Source organism: Cimex lectularius, unplaced genomic scaffold (genome assembly GCF_000648675.2).
Source record: "Cimex lectularius strain Harlan isolate CLEC.00 unplaced genomic scaffold, Clec_2.1 scaffold269, whole genome shotgun sequence".
In the NCBI taxonomy this organism is placed as follows: Eukaryota; Metazoa; Arthropoda; class Insecta; order Hemiptera; family Cimicidae; genus Cimex; species Cimex lectularius.
Window position 1 is genome coordinate 492,156 of NW_019392860.1, and position 19,269 is coordinate 511,424.

A 19,269-nucleotide genomic window follows, 5' to 3' on the forward strand; every position below is an offset into this window, starting at 1 on the left:
TTCCCCAAAAAATCCGGCTTATTATCTGGCCGAAAGGATTAAGGCCAATAATATCCAATTTTCCCTCATTTGTGCTATCTGACTCCTTTTTTTAATGTCTAACCTTGGAATTTTTCTTTTATCTAAAGTGAGTAACCTTTGTTGTTAAGGAATCAATTAAGCCGGGGATTAGTAATTTACCTAGCAGCACAATAGGAGATTATGATTATCCCCCCCCCCAAAAAAAAAGCACTTATTTGTAGTGACAACCTCTTTGCTGTAAAAATTCTCCTCTTTATATATATATTTTTCAAATCTGGTATTTAAAAGACAACAGTACTGATGAATTAATGACAGAACTTTTTGAGTTTTAAAAACAATCAAGCCGTATCAAAATAATGAGGTTGAAAAAAAATCGATATGGTTCTAATGAATTTAGCATATCTTAAAGGATATAATAAACGGAAAACGTCAACATTATGATTTATCTCTATAAGAAATAGTGTAAAATCAGTTGTTGTTTTTTTTAAATTTCAGTTTGTCTCGTAATAAGCAAAGTTTCCTCACTGGGTAGATTGTACTTTTTTTAATAATGAATTCAGTAGCTAGCTTGTTAATTTGCAGTTCTACTGCCAGTCACGACGCCACAATAACCCGGCTATCAGAGACGATTGCTCTTGTAAATTTAAAATTTAAATCTCCGCGTTATTTGGGCCTAGTTAATAATTACAAACAATGGCATACGGGTGCAACGAATCGAACAATTCGCCCATTCAGCGTTTCTCGAGTTTCAAAGTGCAGTGTGCGAGGTACGTCATCGGGTTCAGTGCCGATCTGGTAGAAGTAAGTTCAGTTATCATTGAAAACGCTAGCCGAGAGGACGCTTTCTTTACCCTGGAGGATACGAGTGACTGGAAAGCTCGTGAATCTCAAAGGACCTGTGATTTATGTTCATGTGTCAATTGGAAAAATCACTACGTAGCTATGGTGTCATTCGGTAAAATTAACATTATATTTTTGTGTCTGCGTGTTCTTTAACCGAAACAATTATTCACCCATTAGCCTTGTTTAAGTAAAACTGATAAATCAACTGTGTAAGCACTTAAAGTATTCTTACCAAGTATATATTTACCACTTGAAAGATAGCCTACATATATAATACAGTCGTATTTGCTTTTTTTCCCCTAACAAGTCGAATCAGTTATATTTCAAAAAGAATAAAGTTCAAATCAGAATGAAAGCTGTGAAAATAAGAAAAAAGTGAAAGTAGTGGAATTAGGAATGCACAAATAATTTTTTAACCTTGCCACTACTTTATGACTCGCTATCGGTTCTGAGTTCGAATCGATCCTGTATGACAGCATACATTTTTTACGACATTCTTACTCACAAAACGAACCCTTTCGAATAGTTTTAACTGATAATAAGTCAGAAGTCATTAGTCTTTTCAAAGGTAATTACACTAATTTTACTCCTAATGCGTGACTTGGCTCGTCAGCGCTTATTTTTGGTCCGTAATAGTCAAAACTAGAGCATGAAAAATAATTTTACAAATTACCAGCAGTAATGTCATAAGATTTTTTTAATTTGTTCAATTACTGATTTATTAAACGCCTAAATGATTGGTCACTTAATGAATCAATAATTTTACAAATCCCCCACATAATGTCAACTAATGTCACATAATGTCAAATTTTTTTAATTGGTTCAATTATTGATTTATTGTGTTAAAGACCCACCACTTAGTTTGGCTGTTAAATAAATCAATAATTTTACAAATCTCCCACATAATGTCAAGATTTTTTTTTTAATTTGTGAAATTATATATTTCTTATATTAAACACCCACATAGGTTGGCTGTTAAATAAATCAGTGATTTTACAAATCTCCCACATAATGTCAAGATTTTTTTTTAAATGGTTCAGTTATTGATTTATTGTGTTAAAGACCCACATAGTTCGGCTGTTAAATAAATCAATAATTTTACAAATCTCCCACATATCAATTTTTTTAAAATTTGTTCAATTATTGATTTATTATAATAAACACCCACATACGTTGGCTTTAAATAAATCAATAATTGAACAATTTAAAAAAAATTGATATGTGGGAGATTTGTAAAATTATTGATTTATTAAACACCCAAATGGATTGGCCGTTTAAGAAATCAATAATTTTACAAATTCCCAACAATAATGTCAAGTAATTATTCTTTCTTTGTAAGATTTTTAGTCGAGATAAAAAAGTCAGTGTCACGAGCGGGATTCGAACCCACGACCTTAGGTTAAATACGCCACTGCTCTACCACTTGAGCTATCGTGACTTCGATCCTCTCGGACACCAACTCTCCATCTCAACCTACAACCGTTCGAATTTTCCCTGTTTTTGCCATTTTCAAATGTCGTGTAATCGGATATATAGAACTTGGTCAATTGACCACGAAAACGTAAATGGATTTAAAAAGTAAAAGAAGTATCAATTCACAAAACAGCTCCCCGTGGCCACTTCATAAGTCGCTGAAAATCCAATCCGATTACACGAATTTAAAAAAAAATGACATTATGTGGGCGATTATAAAATTTTTGATTTATTAAACACCCAAATAAATTGGCCGTTTAAGAAATCAATAATTTTTCAAATTCCCAACAATAATGTCAAGATTTGTTTAAAGTTGTTCAATTATTGATTTATTATATTAAACACCCACATAGGTTGGCTGTTAAATAAATCAATAATTTTACAAAACCCCCACATAATGTCAACATTTTTTTAATTGGTTTAATTATTGATTTGTCATGTTAAAGACCCACATAGTTTGGATGTTAAATAAATCAATAATTTCACAAATCCCCCACATAATGTCAAGATATTTTTTTTTTAATTGGTTCAGTTATTGATTTATTGTGTTAAAGACCGACATAGTTTGGCTGTTAAATAAATCAATAATTTTACAAATCCCCACATAATGGCAAGATTTTTTTAATTTGTGCAATTATTTATTGATTTGTTATATTAAACACCCACATAAATTGGCTGTTTAATAAATCAATAATTTTAAAAATTACGTACAGTTTTGTTAAGATTTTTAATTTTTAATTGGTTCCGTTATTGATTTTTGATATTTATTATACTTAGCTGTTTGCCAAATCGGTAATTTAACAAATTACCAATAATAATCTCATAAGCTTTTTTTTTAATTTGTTCAATTATTTATTTATTAGACACCCAAATAGGTTGCCATCGATTGGTCAAATTTTCAACCAGGGTTTCTCAAGCAAATCATATTTTTCCCTTCTTCATAGCAGGCCGAAAATCCACCTTCAAACATTCCTACAAACAGCCAATTAAGCTGATTTCTTGAGAATTTTCGAAAACAGGGGGATATAGGTTACAAAGCAGAAATTTAAATATGAACAAAGCGATTTTCTTATTAGAATGTAAAACGCAAAAACACCTTCACTAACATATAAAAAAAATTTATACGGATTTTTTCTTGGTTTTGTGAGTCAATATACAATTAATTTCATGTATAATTTGAAACTAGTAGAAAGGAGGTCTTTAGTTTACATAACGACGATCTTAGTTTAATAGAAGGAAACTATTTACATTTTCATTATGCTTGGATTACATGTTGATTTTAAAATATGACAGCTATAAAGAAAGGAAATTTCGTTTTATAATATATTGTATTTATCGGACGAACGGTGGCAGATTGTGATCACAATTGACCAGGTTCCTTGCCTACATATCTGCGTTTTCCCATACTTGAAGTCTTAAATATTTTAATGCTGTTTTATTGTCGTGGCTGTTTAAAGAAAAGTAGAATTTATAAGCGTTGAAAATGTGGTTTCTTGTCATTTCAGCGTAAGATTCTCGTCTGTTCATCCGAGTTTTTATTTTTTTATGATACCTGTGATTTTTGGTAATGACTAAGGTACTTTGTCATGTGTGACAGATGATTTATGGTCTTATTCCGGTTTGAAATTGTGACGGATAATCAACAACTGAAATTGCGTCGAACTATATTGAATTTGTCAACCTAGTAATGGTCGGATGCCATGAGTCATTAGTCAATGACTGGAGAAATATTACAAGGGACTCTTGATATAAAGCTATTTAACAATTAGAACTAGTTTTTATTATCAATCATTTGTTTATGAACCTAATCAATGATTGTTTGGATATTTTACTCGTATAATTTCAACATGGACGTTTATCTGGAGGATGTTGTATGACTATTCATACGAGTTTTCTGAGTTAATGATTCAATCAATTTTGTCAAATATCACTATATTTACTAGGTCATTTAGGATAGAGAGATTCATACACATAAGCAAGATTGTTTTATTGGGTAAGATTGAATGTACCAACCTAGTAATGGTTGATGTCATGGGTCATTAATCAATGGGTAAAGAAATGTAATAACACAGGACTCTTTATATGGACAGCTATGTAATTAGAATTGCCTTGATCGATCATTTTTTAATGGATACTTTGTTCGCATAGCCTAAATTTTAAATTAATTAAGGTTTTTAGTCGAGATAAAGTCAGTGTCATGAGCGGGATTCGAACCCACGACCGGTTAAATACGCCATTGCTCTACCACTTGAGCTATCGTGACTTCGATCCACTCGGACACTAACTTCCCATCTCAACCCCACCTTTTTGAATTTTCCCTCCTTTTTGCCATTTTTATTATACTTCATTACTTACTTATTAAATTCACAAGTTTTCGTGGACCGTTTGACCAATTAATATCTTTCAATTAATTAAGGTTTTTAGTTGATAAAATTTGGGGTTGAGAGCGGTTTTGTTGGGAGTGATTAGGATTGATATTTTATGATTGTTCATGATTTTTTCCATACTGGTTCGAATGTGAATATTATTATTATTAAATTCACTAATTTCGTGGTCCGCTTGACCAATTAATACATTACAATTAATTAAGGTTTTTTTAGTTGAGATAAAAGAGTCAATGGCACGAGCGGGATTCGAACCCACGATCTTCGGCTAAATACGCCGCTGCTCTACCACTTGAGCTATCGTGACCTCGATCCAGTCGAACATCAACTTCCTATCTCCACTCCACCTTTTGAGTTTTCCCTCCTTTTTGCCATTTTTCAATTATTATTAATATTATTACAGTTTATCGAAAAAGTGAGATATTGTTTTATTAAGATTTCATATATGAACTACATGATGTCATGAGACATTTGTCAATTATTGAATAACTTTTTTTTCCCTGGGGACACTGGTGTCGATAGTCTCCCTTTCTTGCGGCTTAAAAGATCAATTGTGGAATTGACTATTCTTTATTTCCAAGCACTTTCCGGTTTTCCTCTTCCTTTCCCTGGGCGTTAGTTTGGTCTTTTCAAAGTGTCTGTACTTTTTCCGGGCTATGCTTTGTAGTCGCAAAGGAATGTTTGTGCTCTTTCATGCCAGAGTCGGTAAGTTTTGGTTTCCGTTTTTCTATTTTTTAAGGGGTTTAATTAATTAGGCAGTTAAATAAAAGCCTATCATTTTCCTTCCTACCTGCTGAAAGAGATATAGACTTTTGTTTTACTGGTCGGGATATTGTAAAACTCTTTGATTGTTATACACCTGGTGTATTCATAAAGTGGGTGTGCCAATTGCGGTACTCAATATTCCTCGGGCAGTGTGAAGCCCTTCCTTTCACGCTAATAAATTACTTCAGGCGTCATACACTTACTCCAGAGTGCTCGGTATTCCTTGGGGTAGTGTTAAGAAACCCTCTTCCTTTCACATTTTCATATCATAAACTAGCATAAACGCAACACCTGATACAAACATAGAAATCAGTACTCAGCCCAGAGTACTCAACATTCCTCGGGGCTGGGTTGAACCCACTTCATTCTCGTTAATAACTTACTTTTACTATCCAGACATCACACACTCACCCCAGAGAACTCCTCAGGGCGGAATTAAGCAACCCCTTCATTTCACGCAAATAAATTACATTCATTCCAATAAATTAACATAAAACACAACACCCGATACAAATATAGAAATCTGACTCACTCAGCCCAGAGTGCCCAATATTCCTGGAAGCAGTGTTAAGAAACTCCCTTCCTTTCACGCTAATAAATTATATTCATTCCAGTAAATTAACAAAAACACAACATCCGATACAAATGTAGAAATCTGACAGTACTCAGCCCAGAGTAACTTACTTTTACTATATAGACATCACCCACTCACCCCAGAGAACTCCTCTGGGCTGAATTAACCAATCCCTTCATTTCACGCTAATAAATAGTATTCATTACAATAAATTAACATAAACACAACACCCAATACAAATGTAGAAATTTGACACACTCAACCTAGAGTAACTTATTTTACTATTCTGACATGACCCTATCACTCGAGAGACGCCTCGGGACGGAGTTAAGCAACCCCTTCATTTCACGCTAATAAATGATATTTATTCCAACAAATTAGCATAAACCCACCAACCAACACCACTATAGAAAACAGGGCTCTTAATATTTAGCTATTTCGTAATTAGAATTGCTTTTTATTGTAAAGGATTTGTTGATGATATTTATATATAGATATTTATATATATATTATGTATAGATATTTGGTCATGTAACTTAAACCATTTTTCTCAAACCAGTTTGACAGTGTTTAAAATTAGTGGTTTTCTGTAAAATATTCTAGATAATGTAGGATTACAGGTTGGTTTGAAAGTGTGACAAGTTTAAACCATTATTTATGTTTGTATATTGAACCAACCTTGCAATGGTCATATAAGATGTTTCGCCAATGAGTAAGACCTATACTGGGCATAACTTTGAATCACTCAAATCGTGACAGTTTTTATTAATTAGAATTGCGTTTTATTATAATTGATAGAATGTGTCTCACCTCGAGTAGACCCCCAAGGTCTTAGCTGACTTATCTAAACAACAGCAATGCCGAGGGTAATATGTATTCTTTCCCCGTTGCTTATCCCTCAATGACGTGATATTGGTATGCGGTTGTCTTGCGACAGCTCCTTTTTTTTTTTTTCATTGAGTTTAGCATGCTGAAATCGTCGTTTATCACTTGCAGAAGGCGAATGCAGCGACGAACGCGCATGGCTCGAAGCGGCTGGGCTGAGCGAGGTGACGGAACCGGCTTTTCTCTCCGGCAGGGAAATCTCCGACACGGACCTCTCGTCAGCTTTGCGGATGCTGTCAAGAGAGCAGGCTGCAGCTGTGAGGAGGAGAGTCGACAGCCTTAACAAAACGGTGAGACAGCGCACAGGGCGCTACCGGCAGAGGAAAGACATCAGACAACTTTTCGCAGACCCTGAGGTGAGTCCCAGTACATTTGAAAATTTTCTCTTCTCCTCTCCCTTTAGAAATAAGCAATAAATTTGTTTATGTTGATCATTGTAAATTAGGTAATCGGTTATAAACCGCTCAAAAATGAATAGGGATATTGCCAATTTTGTACTATTTACTGCCCCTAGCATTTTTTTTAATTTTTATTATAAATTGCATTATGTTATTATTATGTTTTTTACTGGAGGTAAATTTTGTTTATTGGGCACAATATTTTTTTAAACAATTAATACCTGTGTTATCTAAGACCTCTGTGCGCCTGTTAGGCGTACTGTTAATAAGGTTGTCACTAATTTCATAAAGAATTCCACTCCATAGATGTTGGAACGCTGCACTCAGTTGTTGCAGTCAACTGGCTGCGGATGGTGATAGAAAAGCCTTCTCTTCATCGCATCCCACATGTGCTCAATGGGATTGAGGTCTGGAGACAATGGGGTAAGGGGCAGATAGGAAATTCTCAGGTTTACTAAATATTGAAGAATAACTTCGTCTCTATGAGGTCTGGCATCATCCATAAATCCAAATCCCTGCCAATGAGAGCCCTGGTTTGAGGGGTGTATTGGTCGATAATTTCTTGGAGATAACGAACTATGGTCAGGTTGCCTTCAACAATATGGAGTCCAGTTCGTCCTCTAGTGTAATGCCCAGACCATTACTCCAAACTGCATTGAATGGGGCACCAACTGGCATTGTACGCATCCTCTGTTCTCGGTAGACCCTTCGGCGCCTGTTATCATTACACAGATAGAAAGGCTATTCATCTGTAAACATAACAGCATTCCAATTAGTGTTCTCTTCTAGGTGCTCGCTGCACCATATTCTCCTGTGCTCTCAAAGGGGCATAAGATGTGAGGCCAACTTTGTACAAACTATTATGAATAGTTTTGTGTTGATGAAGGCCTTGCCAAAACATCTTGTACCTCATTTAGTATCTGACGGGCACTGTGGAAAGGGTTCCGTCTTGCACCAATGACAATATTTCTGTTCTCCCTTAGCGTCATAAGCGTTGAGGTTCACTATCAGGCCTCCTATTGGTACTTCCAGTCTCTGCGATCCACTTACGTGACCTCAATGACTCATTCTCACAATAATATTGCGAACTTCTGGTTCAAGATGATGTCTTTCCATGGTTAAAGAGAATAAAACTGGATTAAAATGGAGACAAGACGAGAAAAAGTGTTCGTTTACAAAATGAGTAAATCTTTAGGTTTACTATTCTTCAGTAAATCCGTTATTAAAAATGAGGATTAACATTTGTTTGTTTTTGGTTTGTATTTTCTATTTTGTTTTATCCTAATTTAATTTAAAATAATAGAACAAGAATAAATTAGAAATATCCCTATTAATTTTTGAGCAATGTATTTAAACACAATTGTACAATTTTTACCGACAAATTAACCTTTTTTCGCACTGAATTAATCCTTTTTAACATTAAATTAATCCTTTCTTTAAAGCATTAAAAAAATTATGGGATAGTATGAAACATAAGCATGTATAATATTAATAATTCCCTTACATTTGAAAATTGTTTAATATAAAATAATTAAACTCTTAGAACACTACATGAGAATTAATTAAAATTAAATATAAAAACAAATTCTTTTGCTTGTAATTGAAATTTTTTTAATATAAAATAATTGGGCTCTCAGAAGGCCATATGAAAATGTATTAAAATTATATCAAATAAAATATAAAAATTAAGGAATCTTCTTTTAATTTGAGAAACTATCATTTTTAAGAATCAAATTATTTTGAATGAAAAAAATATCTCAAATTAAAAAAATAATCATTTCTTTTTATGTTTAATTCTATATCGTTTTTGTTACTTCACATTTGGTCGAATTTTACTTTTCGTGCTTACATTTCTTAAAAATCTGAACTGCGATTTGTATATAGTTTTGTTTTGTCAGTAATTGACATTGGCCCTTTCGTATTTGAAATTAACCTCGGTCGTGTTTAAACCCTCCATTCGCGCTAATAAATTTCATTCACTCTCCAGACAACACACTGCCACCGCAGAGTACTCGATATTCCTCGGGAGTATAATCCCCTCATTCACGCTAATAATTTACATTTACAACACCAACGCCCTCTCTCCAGCCTGTGTGAGCATAGTACTTACAAATGATTTTTCTTTTAATTTGAGATTTTTTTAAATGTAAAATAATTGGGCTCCAGAAAACCGCATGAAAATGAATTATAATTCATATTGTACCAAATAAAATATAAAAATAAAGGATTCCTCTTAAAATTATTTTATGTTTATCTTTTTTACAAATGCAGGAATTTTACTTAACCTCTGCTACATTTCATACAATCTTCTAATTTTTTTAGAGTTTTAAAGAAACGGATATTTTGGATGTAAAAAGGGTTGATTTGAAGTATAAAAACCTGTTAATTTGAAATTAAAAAGATTTATTTAGAAGTTATAACATAAATGGTTAATTTGACATTAAAAAAAAATAATTTGAAAATTTAAAAAAAATATTATATTGGTCTATTGACTATTACTTCTTACTTTTATATTGATTATTACTTAATTACTTCTTTCGATTAATTAATCTTTTTATGTAAGGTTTTGGTTGAAATAAAAAGTCAGTGCCACGAGCGGGATTCGAACCCACGACCTTCGCTAAATCGCCGCTCCTCTACTGTTCGAATCCCGCTCGTGTTTATAACTTTTTCATTTCAACCAAAACCTTATATAAAAAGATTATTTAATTTAACAAAAGTTCATTTTAAACTAAAAGTTTTTATTTCATGCGAAACGGGATTAATGTGAAATTAAAAAGGTTTCATTTTATGCGAAAAGGGCTTAATGTGAAATTAAAAGGTTTCATTTGATGCGAAAAGGGCTTAATGTGAAATTAAAAGGTTTCATTTGATGCGAAAAGGGCTTAATGTGAAATTAAAAAGGTTTCATTTGATGCGAAAAGGGATTAATGTGAAATTAAAAAGGTTTCATTTGATGCAAAAAGGGATTAATGTGAAATTAAAAAGGTTTCATTTTATGCAAAAAGGGATTAATGTGCAATTAAAAAGGTTTCATTTGATGCAAAAAGGGATTAATGTGAAATTAAAAGTTTTCATTTTATGCGAAACGGGATTAATGTGAAATTAAAAAGGTTTCATTTTATGTGAAAAAGACTTAATGTGAAATTAAATGTTTTCATTTTATGCGAAACGGGATTAATGTGAAATTAAAAAGGTTTCATTTTACGGGAAAACCTTATAAATTGTAATCTTGTATTTTTATATTTTCATAGCATCTCCTAGGTTTTTGATGTTTTAAAGAAAGGGTTAATTTGAACAATAAAAGAAGGGTTAATTGAGGGGGAATGGGATAATTTACGGAAAAACTAGTGTTTTAATTGTGTTATATTCGTGTGGTTTTTAAAGCCCAATTAGTTTATATTTAGAAGAATCATTTGTTTTTACATTTTATATAATTTTTATTTTATTGTTTTTTATGTACTTAGGTTTGATAGCACCTCCTAGATGTTTTGATATCTTTAAAAAAGGACTAATTTGAAATTAAAAGTGTTATTTTGAAGGTAAAAAAGGTTAATTTGATGGGAAAAAAAGTATGCAAATTGTAGAATTATTTAGGCCAAATTTGTTATTTCCAAATAGTAATTATAGTAAAAACTGCACTTGACAAACAAAGATTGGACAATGAAAATATGAATGAAGACGTATGAATAAAACATAAATGCTGAGAGATAAAAGGATAGCTTTAGGAATTCATTTGTATCAAATAAAATAGAGGAACCGCATAAGCTGTATAAATAATAGAAATTAATCAGTTTTGATATACAGCTTTAGTAAAGTATAAATTTATATTGATTTTAAGTTTGTAGGGAACGAAAAAATTCGTTATGTTCCCTCTTTTTCGCTATGTTGTTCTTGAAATGCGTCTTTGAAAAGGCAATGTAAATGACCTAATTAAAACAGTTTGGTCATCACTATTGGATAATATTCTACTCGCACTTTGGACAAGTTCGCAATTGCGAGGAAAATTCAAGCATTATTAAGGTGAAAAGTTTTTATCAAGCCTGTACTTTTCCTCGTTTGGACTGCCTCCCCTATGGCTTATCGTCATTGAATTAAGTTTATCCTACTCTTACCAATCGTTCTTATTGCTTTAATTGGCAATCTGATATTAATAATAACCGAAAAAATTGCATTTCTGACGGGAACTTAATAGAAAAGTCCAACATGTGCCTTTGTCGTCGACCTGTATTTTTCACCTCGACAATCAGATTGCCCGTAGGTGTAGTATGCTTGAATAATCGCCTACACTCTCGGAGTAGGAGGCAGCAAAGGCCGGATGACCTCCGTTTCTGCAGATACAGCTTTTTCTCATTTGTTGCAGAGGCTGAGCAACGACTCCCGCTCCAGATCCGCGACGCCGGACTCGCTCGACTCGGGACCTCCAAGCCCTCACAGCACGCCTTCGAATGGAGCTTCGCCGCCGAGGACTTCGCTCGACTACACGTAAGTAAAAGCCGCGGGGGCTTTGTGCTTTTAAAAAGTCGTGTGTAGGCCAAAAGAGGAACACCCAAATACCATCACTCAAGAACTTGTCTAAATATTAAAAACCAGCTAAAAACTTGCTCTTCCTTAACTTTAAACAATATTTCAATATTAAATCATTTAAAAAAATTAAATATTGACATTTTTGACATAGGTTGACTTAAGTTAATTCAGAAATTCAAGTACTTTTTTATAATAATCGATAACCATGTTTTTAAAAGGTCCTGTATAATATTAATATTTTTGGGCCTTTTTTTGTTCGTTTTTATAGTGCTTACTTAAGCAATTGTTTATACGCTTTAAAATAAAATTAGCAAAGATAAATTCTATTTGGAACTTTGTGGATCAACTACTTTAAATTTCTAAATTTAAAAAAATTCTCAAATTCAGCTTATTATTAATAATATAATTGCTTTATAACTTTTTCGTTAAATTAATGAACAAGTGCATTATGGACATGGATCGTCAGAGGTCATTGGTTTAGAAATATATGAGCAATTTAGAGAAGAGAGAGAGAAGAAAAGAAAAAATATACAAAATAAAATACAAAATATATATAAAAAAAAATTAAAAAATACAATCAAAATACAAGTATTAAAAATGAGTACTATACCCAAAATTTTGATAGCGTAATAACAATGAAAGAATAAATTAAATTATTGAATCAATTCGTATCTGTAGCTCCAAGCATGTTTAACAAACCGAATCATGCATTGAAAATTTGAGCCATTCAAGAACCGCAATAGCTCACTTCTTTGACGAGTAAAAAAAACCAAGGTGTAAGAGATGAATCTCACTCAAAATCGAGCATAAAACTACCATCACCCAAGAACTTGTCTAAAAATGAAAAACCAGCTGAAAACTTGCACTTCCTTAACTTAAAACAATATTTCAATATTAAATAATTTAACAAAAAATTAATTATTGAAAAATACCATATATTTTTGACATAGATTGGCTTAAGTTGATTCAGAAATTCAACTAATTTTTTTATGATATTCGATAACCATGTTTGTAAAAGACCCTGTATAATATTTTTCGGCCTTTTTTGTTCGTTTTTATTGCCATTTACTTAAGCAATGGTTTATACGCTTTAAAATAAAATTAACAAAGATGAATTCTATTTAAAACTTGTGGATCAACTACTTTACATTTCTAAATTTTCAAAAAAAATCCTCAAATTCCGCTTATTAATAATAATTGCTTTATTAAAATAAAATTATAACTTTTTTTCATTAAATTAAAGAACAAATACATGGATCGTCCTATCCATCTGTCAGAGATCGTTGGTTTAGAAATATGTGCAATTTAGAGAAGAGAGAGGGGAGAAAAAAATATACAAAATAAAATACAAAATACAGCATATATATAATAAATAACAATGAAAGAATAAAAATCTGTAGTTCCAAGCATGTTTAACAAACCGAATCATGCATTGAAAATTTTAGCCATTCAAGAACCGCAATAGCTCACTTCTTTGGCGAGTAAAACAACCGAGATGTGTAAGAGATGAATCTCACTCAAAATCGAGCACCAAACTACCATCACTTAAGAACTTGTCTAAAAATGAAAAACCTGCTGAAAACTTGCACTTCCTTAAAACAATATTTCAATATTAAATAATTTAACAAAAGATTAAATATTGAAAAATACCATATATTTTTGACATAGATTGGCTTAAGTTAATTCAGAAATTCAACTACTTTTTTTATGATATTCAATAACCATGTTTTTAAAAGACCCTGTGTACTATTTTTGGGCCTTTTTTGTTCGTTTTTATAGCCGTTTACTTAAGCAATGGTTTATACGATTAGCAAAGATGAATTCTATTCGGAACTTTGTGGATCAACTACTTTAAATTTCTAAATTTTCAAAAAAAAAATTCTCAAATTCAGCGTATTAATAATAATAATTTCTTTATTATTATTATTATTATTAATTTTTAAGGGTAATTAATTTTATATTGTAAAATTTATTCCTGTTCTTTAATTAGAATTTCAAATGTTTGTTCCATAATTTAAACATTTCCCATAGGCTTGTATGGCCAATAATAATGATGGAGTCAGGCTAGCTTTTTTAAATTCTTTTTTATATTTTTATTTATTTATTTAACCCATTAAAAATTTGCTCTTTCTTAACTTTAAAGATATTTTAATATTAAGACATTTAAAAAAAAGAAATTAAATACTTAAAAATACCATATAGTTTAGTCATATATTGATTTAATTCAGAAATTCAAGTACTTTCCTATGATAATCGATGGCCAAATTCTTAAGAAGAAGCATTTTATAATATTTTTTGACCTTTGTTGTTCGTTTTTATTGGTGCTTACTACTAATTTTAAGCAACCACTTATACGCTTTAAAATAAACTTAGCAAAAATGAAATCAGTTTGGAACTTTGTGGATCAACAACTTTAGTTTTTTCAATTTAAAAAAAAAAATCTAAAATGCAGCTTATTGTTTTCTTAGGAGACTAATGCCCATAGTTCCTCGGCAAGAATCTCGAAGAAGGGGAGCCAACAGTCCAAATGCTCCTGTTTTGTCACACCATTCTCTCTTTAGGAGAGCGAGTAGATCTGGTGGAGATGTTGCTTCTGAAACTGGTAATTTTTTTTTTTTAATAATAATAAAAGCCCAAATTATGTGCGGTTTTGCTAAATTGTTTCACTTTCTAAGCTGATGGGATTCGGATGACTGGTTACCAGAGGATAGGAAGTGTTAGAGTAAGGTGTGGAAGTGATCCAATAAGCATCAGCTCTATCGGTCAGGAACAGGAAAACAATCAACAGTACGTTATTATTGTTTTCATTCATTTTTGATTTGAAATAGCTCCATTGTGAAATTATTTTATTTCAGTCCTGTTGTGTGTGTTACCAGAAGTGATGAAGGGATATTCAACGAAAACGGAAGGAGAGACAGCGGAGGAAGTTCACATTCTGATACACTCGGCTTTGAAGAGATGTGGGCCGGCGAAAGACTTTGTGCTAGCTTGAATGTAAGACTTGTTTGGTTTATTATTAAAACTTGCATTTCAATGTTAATTTTGGGTTTTAAAGGAGAGCCTGACTTGTTCGTGGGAGGAAGGCGTTGGAAGGACCTGGGTGGACTTCTTAGCAGAAGAAGATTTACAAACGTTGAGACCGATTGTCTTCTTGGAGCTCACCGCTCTCATGGACAATTCTGGACTGAGGGTGGGCAAGAGCAAACCTTACAAGCGTAAAAGGAAAGAAGGTAATTAACAATTTTAAAAAATTATGCAATTGATCTTTCATCACTGATACAAAACTAATAACTTTCCAGATGGTAATCTTTTTGGAGTCTCATTATCGACGCTCGTGGAAAGGGACAGACAAATAACATCCGACCCCCATTATGTGCCTCTAGTCTTCCAAAAGGTACTTGGGGAGTTGGAAAGGAGGTGCCTCTGCGAAGAGGGCCTCTTAAGAGTCGCTGGCAACAAGCAAAGGGTGGAAATCTTATGTTCAAAACTTGAACGGGAATTCTATCAAAGGCCTGAAGTCGCAGATCACCTCATTTCTATCGCTTCGCCGCACGACCTTGCAACGATACTTAAGAAATTGCTGAGAGAGCTACCCCAGCCGCTGCTAACTTCGCAACTTCTCAGCACATTTTACCAAGCCCACAGTGAGTAAAATAAATATATTAAGGGGAAAAAATTATCATTGATGATGTTTTGTTTTTAATGATTTGTAGGTATTCCAGAATGTGCAAGGGCATTAAACCTCCTTGTGCTTCTTCTTCCTCCTGAACATAGGGCTACACTACATGCTTTGCTTATTTTCTTAACTAGTCTCATAAATAACAGCGTCAACAACAAAATGTCTTTACACAATACTGCTATGATCATAGCACCTTCTTTATTTCCTCAAGAGTGAGTTTTTTTTTTAAGTTTTTTATACATCTAAATATCTCATAAATCACCATACTTATTCTTAATGCTTAAATGTACAAAATACAATGTAATGCCTAAAACCAGTTTTGTTAATTTAATATTTTTATTAGATTATTAGAAAATCTATTGTTTTTAGAATTATCTTACAATATTTTTTTAACAGATTGTGTAAAGAAAGGGAACTTAAAGCTGAGGTCAGCCTGGCCGTGCATAGCTGTAAACTCACAGAGGTGATGATACAAGCTTCAGAAAGGTTGTGGGTGGTCCCTGACAACCTGGTTGCTCAGTTGAGACGAATTAATGATAATCACAAAGAAAACAAGCCTGTATGTTTAGTTTTTTTTTAAAATTATGTATAATTTCCAATAATTATTTTATCAACGTATTATTTCAATCCTCAGAAGTCGAGGTTGCTCGGCCGAAAAGGACAAGTTATTACAAGAAACGCCATACAGGAAGCAGAATTGCTAAACAGTATAATTCACATCGAAGCCCCTCAATTCCTATTCACATCCCTTCCGTTATCTATGGACAAACAAACAACCGCTGCCCAAGTCATTCTGAGGTAAATAATAATAATTATAATTAATAATAATAATATATACTAGGCCTGATGAGATTCCTCGCTAATTACAATTGGGGAGCGAATAGAGACATTCTTTTAAGAATATTCAGCATGTACTTAGGAGCAAAGTTTCGATACGGAGCAGCAGGTTACTCTTCAGCGCGAATATCAACTTTAAAACCTCTAGATAGAATTTATTATCAAGGTATCAGGATTGCAACAGGGGCATTTAGAACAAGCCCTTTATATAGTCTCTGCAATGATGCCGGTGTCCTTCCTCCGGAACTTTTCAGGGAGAAGGCAATTCTTAGGTTTGTTGCTAGACTTTGGTCTAAGCCTTTCTATCTTCTATTTCCTTCAGTTTTCCGTAACCCTCACCAAGATATGTACTCGTTCGTAAGAACTAGGACGGGACCTCTCGGAATCCACGGTACTGAAATGTTGAGATTAGGAGGGAATACCTTGCCGGCGGTTGAGGGTTTTAAATTGCTAGATATCCCACCGTGGGCATTACCTACTGCCACAATTATCGAAGATCTGTCCTTGTTGAACAAAAGAGAAACACCTTCTCTGATGATCAAGGCAGAATTCTTGCGAATTTTAAATAACTATCCCAATTATAAAGTTTTTTATACCGATGGGTCTAAAAATGAAATTGGTGTAGGGTATGGGATATTTGCTGATGAGTATAACTTCAGCTGGGTCTCTATCGAATGAGGCTAGCGTATACACAGCTGAACTTCATGCAATCAGAAGATCATTGAGCATTATAAAGGAATCGCCAGGAATTTGTAATGCCATTATTTGCTCTGATTCGAAAAGTAGTCTCGAAGCAATCAAAAATAATTTCTCGGTTGACCCTTACATCTTAGAAATTCACAAATATCTCTATGAAATCAGAACACTCAACAAACATGTGATATTTGTTTGGGTTCCTAGTCATGTCGGCATTTCTGGAAATGAAAAAGCTGATCAACAGGCAAGAAACGCTGCAAACCATCCACAAAGAACAGATCAATTTCCTCTCTGTTCAAATGATACAGTCGTTTATGTTAAAAACATTATCAAACGAAAGTGGGCGGCAAGATGGAATGTCTGTAGAGATAGTATGAAAGAAATTAAGCCAGTTGTACATATATAGCCAACTGGGGAACTTGAAAGAAAAGAACGTGTGATTCTCTCTAGACTGCGAATAGGTCATATCAGGCTAATCCATAATAGGCTTTTAATAGGCAACAACCTTCCAACTTGTCCTCGATGTACGCGAAGTGGAGAACGCACCATTTTGACAGTAAAACATATTTTGGTCGACTGTCCCACTTTACAACCCTTTAGGCAAAGGCTCAACCTTTTGAGTGATTTACAGGAGTTACTGGGTCCCCAGTGTTTCTTTCGAAGAGCACTTTTCAGCTTTCTCAAATTTATTGGAATTTATAATGAGATTTAGGCCTTTTCCCAAATTGTTATACCATTGAATGCCTGCTAATGTTTGAATAAGAGTTGTGCGTGCAAGATTTCTTTTTTCAGAAGTTTTTGAGGCTGCCGGAGCGGAAAAATGAAATGGAAGAAAATACAAATTGCGGGGGAATAAACTGCAATGCCCAAAATTGCAATTTAAATAAGAAAAATAGCCCCCTCAAAAAAAAAAATGTTATTGTGTTTTATTTTTTATTATTGTTATGTAGAATTAGTTATCATATTTGAATGGAAGAATAAAAGGATAAGGATGAGCCTATACTCATGCTGAGACTGTTGCTAGTCTGACTCCATCATTATTATTATTATTAGCCATACAAGCCTATGGGGAATTTTTAAATTATGAACAAAACTTCACATTCTAATTAAAAAAAGAAACGGAAATAAATTTTATAAAATTTAAAATGGGAATTTTGTATACATTTGGCCTTCCGAATTAAGAATTTTAAAAAGAAAAATTAAAGCTTGGATGGCAATAGGATAAATTAGATTACGAGTGAATGTTTGGAGTCAGAGCTTTATAGCACTCAGAAGAGATATAGCTAACCTAAGATAGAAGGTTTAGATGTTAGGGTGTGAAATGACCTTAGCCGTTAAAACGCCCTTAAAAATTAATAATAATAATAATTGAGACAAATTGCAAACAGAATTGTGGAGCTGGCAAGGGAATGCCCGAGGAATGTCAAATCGACTAGAAGAGATGCAAAATCGAGGGCATTGTCCGAATTGGCGCCTAATGGAAACCTGTCGTGTCTTCTTAGCACCGGTGATCCGGAAACTGCTCTCAGGACGCACTTTTTATATGAAGTCGGGGGCAACATAGGTATAATGCTTTAATCTCTTTTACAACAAAAAAGTTAATCTTAAATTTTTTAAATCGAAAATTCCAGGTCAGAGAAGATTAGAGCCTGGCGCTCAGCTCTGGGCCGTATTCCAAAGCAATCCGAGAGCTAAATGGGTCATCAGGTGTGATCATAAGAATGGGAGCCACAGATTGCTCAAAAGGCTTTAGCTGCAATTTTTATATGTATATGTTTTGTTTTTTTAACATTGTAAATATGAGCAAGTTTCTGTGTATAAATTCATGGTTACCATGAGGGAGTTTGTACATATTATTTAAGTTTAATTAAAATTATTCTTAATATTGGTATTATATTGTAAATAAACTAGTTACTTAAGGTTAATAAATAGTTGTTATATAGCTGTTTCCAATAGTATACCAAAATCTGAGTCTTTTTCTTTAACCACTTTTTTGTTTTCTTAACCTTGAGCCATACATCAATAGTTCTAATTATTTTGAAATTAAATAAGCATAGAGTAAGTAGGGGTAAGTTCCTGCTTGGACTTTGCATGGCATTGAAAAATGCTCTCATAGGTTTTCGGGCTTGGTATCGTCCCTTTCAATAGAAATGTAATTTTCAGACATTTATTTTTTGGCATGTGAAG

The 19,269-nt window shown here is 33.1% G+C and overlaps 1 protein-coding gene across 1 annotated transcript in view; it reads left to right on the forward strand.

Moving 5' to 3' along the window:
- The window catches only part of LOC106660825 (rho GTPase-activating protein conundrum), a 90,590-nt gene extending 71,566 nt beyond the window's left edge, over positions 1 to 19,024 (forward strand). Inside the window, exons 4-15 of the mRNA XM_014383792.2 lie at positions 7,057 to 7,301; positions 11,707 to 11,828; positions 14,339 to 14,472; positions 14,546 to 14,657; positions 14,726 to 14,864; positions 14,926 to 15,100; positions 15,170 to 15,514; positions 15,584 to 15,761; positions 15,946 to 16,108; positions 16,184 to 16,347; positions 18,471 to 18,646; positions 18,714 to 19,024. Of these exons, the coding sequence (XP_014239278.1) occupies positions 7,057 to 7,301; positions 11,707 to 11,828; positions 14,339 to 14,472; positions 14,546 to 14,657; positions 14,726 to 14,864; positions 14,926 to 15,100; positions 15,170 to 15,514; positions 15,584 to 15,761; positions 15,946 to 16,108; positions 16,184 to 16,347; positions 18,471 to 18,646; positions 18,714 to 18,835 (2,075 nt within the window). The 3' untranslated portion in view covers positions 18,836 to 19,024. The remainder of the gene's footprint in view (positions 1 to 7,056; positions 7,302 to 11,706; positions 11,829 to 14,338; positions 14,473 to 14,545; positions 14,658 to 14,725; positions 14,865 to 14,925; positions 15,101 to 15,169; positions 15,515 to 15,583; positions 15,762 to 15,945; positions 16,109 to 16,183; positions 16,348 to 18,470; positions 18,647 to 18,713) is intronic.
- Positions 19,025 to 19,269: the final 245 nt, after the last annotated feature.